General features: G+C 35.5%; 1 protein-coding gene across 1 annotated transcript in view; it reads right to left on the reverse strand.

The window, feature by feature from the left end:
• Positions 1-389: 389 nt before the first annotated feature.
• Positions 390-3,331, reverse strand: part of LOC106870108 (chymotrypsin-like elastase family member 2B) — a 7,008-nt gene continuing 4,066 nt past the window's right edge. Inside the window, exons 3-6 of the mRNA XM_014916094.2 lie at positions 3,011-3,129; positions 2,396-2,530; positions 1,308-1,459; positions 390-641 (exon numbers count right to left, since the gene is read on the reverse strand). Of these exons, the coding sequence (XP_014771580.1) occupies positions 432-641; positions 1,308-1,459; positions 2,396-2,530; positions 3,011-3,129 (616 nt within the window). The 3' untranslated portion in view covers positions 390-431. The remainder of the gene's footprint in view (positions 642-1,307; positions 1,460-2,395; positions 2,531-3,010; positions 3,130-3,331) is intronic.

A 3,331-nucleotide genomic window follows, 5' to 3' on the forward strand; every position in this document is an offset into this window, starting at 1 on the left:
CCCTCTCTCCTTCCAACCATCCATCCCTCCATTCCTCTCTCCCTCCTCCTCCTCCCCTCCATCCAACCATCCATTTCCTTCATAGCCATTGCAACAAAGAATTTCTGAAGGGAAACAGCAGAGCTAACATTTCATGCTAATTCATTGACTCAGCTTGTCAAAAGTTTTTATCTTTTCCAAGTGCAGCTTGAGTTAAACTCCTCTGAGTGCAGATTTATCTTACCTGACTGAATACCATTGAAGCCTCGTTCAACCGAGGCCAGTCTAGCTAAGCTGAAGCTGAGCTCAGCAGAGCAGACATCAACCAACCATTACTTCCAATGTAAGAGATTACAGAAAGAAGATGATAGACCGAAACGAAAAAAAATAATCAAAAACAAAGGCAATAATGAGAATTAATTAGGACAATTAAGATTACATTTTAATTAGAATTAGATTGACTTGATAATCATTTTATTAGGATCACCAGAATCAAAGTCACCATTTTTCTGCATACGGAATACAGATCTTATCCATTCACTGTAGAATGATATTTTACTGAACACCGTCATGTTGTAACCAATTCCTCCAGAGTTTGTTCCTGTCAGGACGTACTTATTTCTGGCATTACTGTAGCAAAACAGACCCGCCCCAGAATCCCCCTGAAATTCAAGAGAAAACAATAACAATTACCAAATGAATAATAATAATAATAATAATAATAATAATAATAATAATAATAATAATAATAAGAAGAAGAAGAAGAAGAAGAAGAAGAAGAAGAAGAAGAAGAAGAAAACAAACTATGCTGGATTATAGGCATAGCATGGCAAGTTGACAACAAGGTATGGGATAAGGAAGAAAGAAAAGTCGAGAGATATGACAGGTTAGCTTGGGAGGTGAAGCAGGTATAAATGAAAAAGGTATAAATGAATAAAAAAATAAAAAAGAAAACAGTAAAACAACTGTTTTATAATTATCAATCTGTCTATATATCTATCTGTCTGTCTATGTATGTCTTTCTGTCTGTATGTATGTATCATGTATCCATTTATCTATCTGTCTAGTCTATATATTTATATATGTATATATATATATATGTATATATATATGTATATATATATATATATATATATATATATATATATATATATATATATATATATATATATATATTTGACTGTCCATCCGTCCGTCTGTCTGTCTCTCTGTGTCTACCTAATTAGATGTACTATTCTGTACATGAATAGGTGTAAATAATTATCATAATTAAAGTTATTAATTACTGAGGTTAATTACAAATTGAGACACAAAATGTATTGACTTACATTAGCTGTGGTCTGTAACTTCGGCTTGAACCATTTCATGCAGATATCAGAATCATCCGAGAAGGAGCTGTTCTCAGACCTGCAGTCGCCTGCTTCAGCCGTAACCATGACTCCCTCGTGTAACGTATTTGTTAATATCTTTTTCTTGCGACCTACAAATACAAATAACCTTTTCTATTAAAGGCACAAGGGGACTAGTCAGTTACATTGACCCCAAGTGATTCACTGGTACTTAATTTATTGACCTCGAAAGGATGAAAGGCAAAGTTGACCTTGGCAGAGTTTGAACTCAGAACGTAAAGACAGATGAAATACCGCTAAGCATTTCGCCCAACGTGCTAACAATTCTGCCAACTTGCAGCCTTAATAATAATAATAATAATAATAATAATAATAATAATAATGTTAATGTGGAAGTTACTGTCAGAAGAACTGTATAAATTTCTTGATGAGAACGATATATTACCGATAGAACAAAAAGGCTGTAAGAAGAGAAGCAGAGGTACCAAAGATCAACTACTGAGAGACAAAATGGTAATCCAAGATTGTAAATGAAGGAGAAAAAATCTAGGAATGGCCTGGATTGACTATCGCAAAGCTTATGACATGATTCCATGAAACCATCGATCATGTTGTCTCCATGTGCAGTCTTCTTACATCTACAGAATATCTCAACAGGCAGGATAGAGCAGCTCAGTATATTCACTGGGTAATTTGCAAAGACTCACTGCCTAACACCGACTTAATAATAACAATAATTCTTTCTGCCATAGGCACAAGGCCTGAAATTTTAAGGAACCAGTCGATTTTATCAGCCCCACTGCATGACTGGTACTTATTTTATTAACCTCCAAAAGGACAAAAGGCAAAGTTAACCTTGGTGACATTTGAATTCAGAATATAAAGTCTCAAGAAATACTGTTAAGGATTTTGTCAGATGCCGGAATGGTTGAAGCCCTAATGATGATGATGATGATGATGGTAATAACAACAACAACCACTGCCTCAGCAACAACAACAACCAACAACAATTAAAACAAACAGGATTAGCATAGAATTAATGACGTCAAAGCCATTTTTATACTTACTTAATCTCCCCCAACCTGCCACATAGCAGGTATTCTTCAAATTGTTCACATCCACAGGTTTAATCATGTCGGCAATCTGCACAGATTTCGACAGCTGCACTGGAACTTTGGTGTACAACATGGCAATGTCGTTTCCTGTTGATTCCAAGAAAATCAAAAAACAAAAAAATGATTGGAATGATGAATGGATTCTGTTGAAAATAGCCAAATAAGGAGAAACAAATCGAATTTAGTTAATCCCTGGTTGCCATATTTCCCAGCATGCAATTTGACAAATTATATCGTGTAAACAGGGTATAATGCTGGAAGAACAAATTTGAGTAAATACTTTCTAACCCTTTTGTACCAACCCAGCTGAAACTGCCTCTGGCTCTGAGTACAAATGTCTTGTTTTCATAAGTTTTGAATTAAAATCTTCCACCAAACCTTAGTCACAATTTATGTTCTTAACACTAGCTTAATGATAACTAAGTTATTTTACTAAATTCTTTGTTATATTTAAAATTAATTGAAAGAAACACAGAGCATGAAAGAAACACAGAGCATGAAAGAAACACAGAGCAATAAACACCACCACCATGTATATTCAGAAAGAGAGAATGTAGGTCCACGTACTTCTGCCTGTTACATTCCCACCATAGTCTGGATGCCGGATGACAGCTTTAATTGTGTATTTCATTCCAGAGTATTTTTTTTTGTCTCCAACATAAACTTCAATAGGTGGAGGTTTAAAACTGGTGAGAAACAAAGGTAGAGATTATATTGGACTGGTAACATATATGGAACATGGATGAGAGTGCTAGAGGACAGAGGGTGTTTGTGTTGGATTAGCAGCATAGATGGAGGGTGGAGGATAGAGCTGGAGGCCAGAAGGTGTTTGTATTGGATTAGCAGCATAGATGGAGGGTGGAGGATAGAGCTGGAGGCCAGAAGGTG

The sequence above is a fragment of the Octopus bimaculoides genome, chromosome 14 (assembly GCF_001194135.2).
Source record: "Octopus bimaculoides isolate UCB-OBI-ISO-001 chromosome 14, ASM119413v2, whole genome shotgun sequence".
Classification (NCBI taxonomy): Eukaryota; Metazoa; Mollusca; class Cephalopoda; order Octopoda; family Octopodidae; genus Octopus; species Octopus bimaculoides.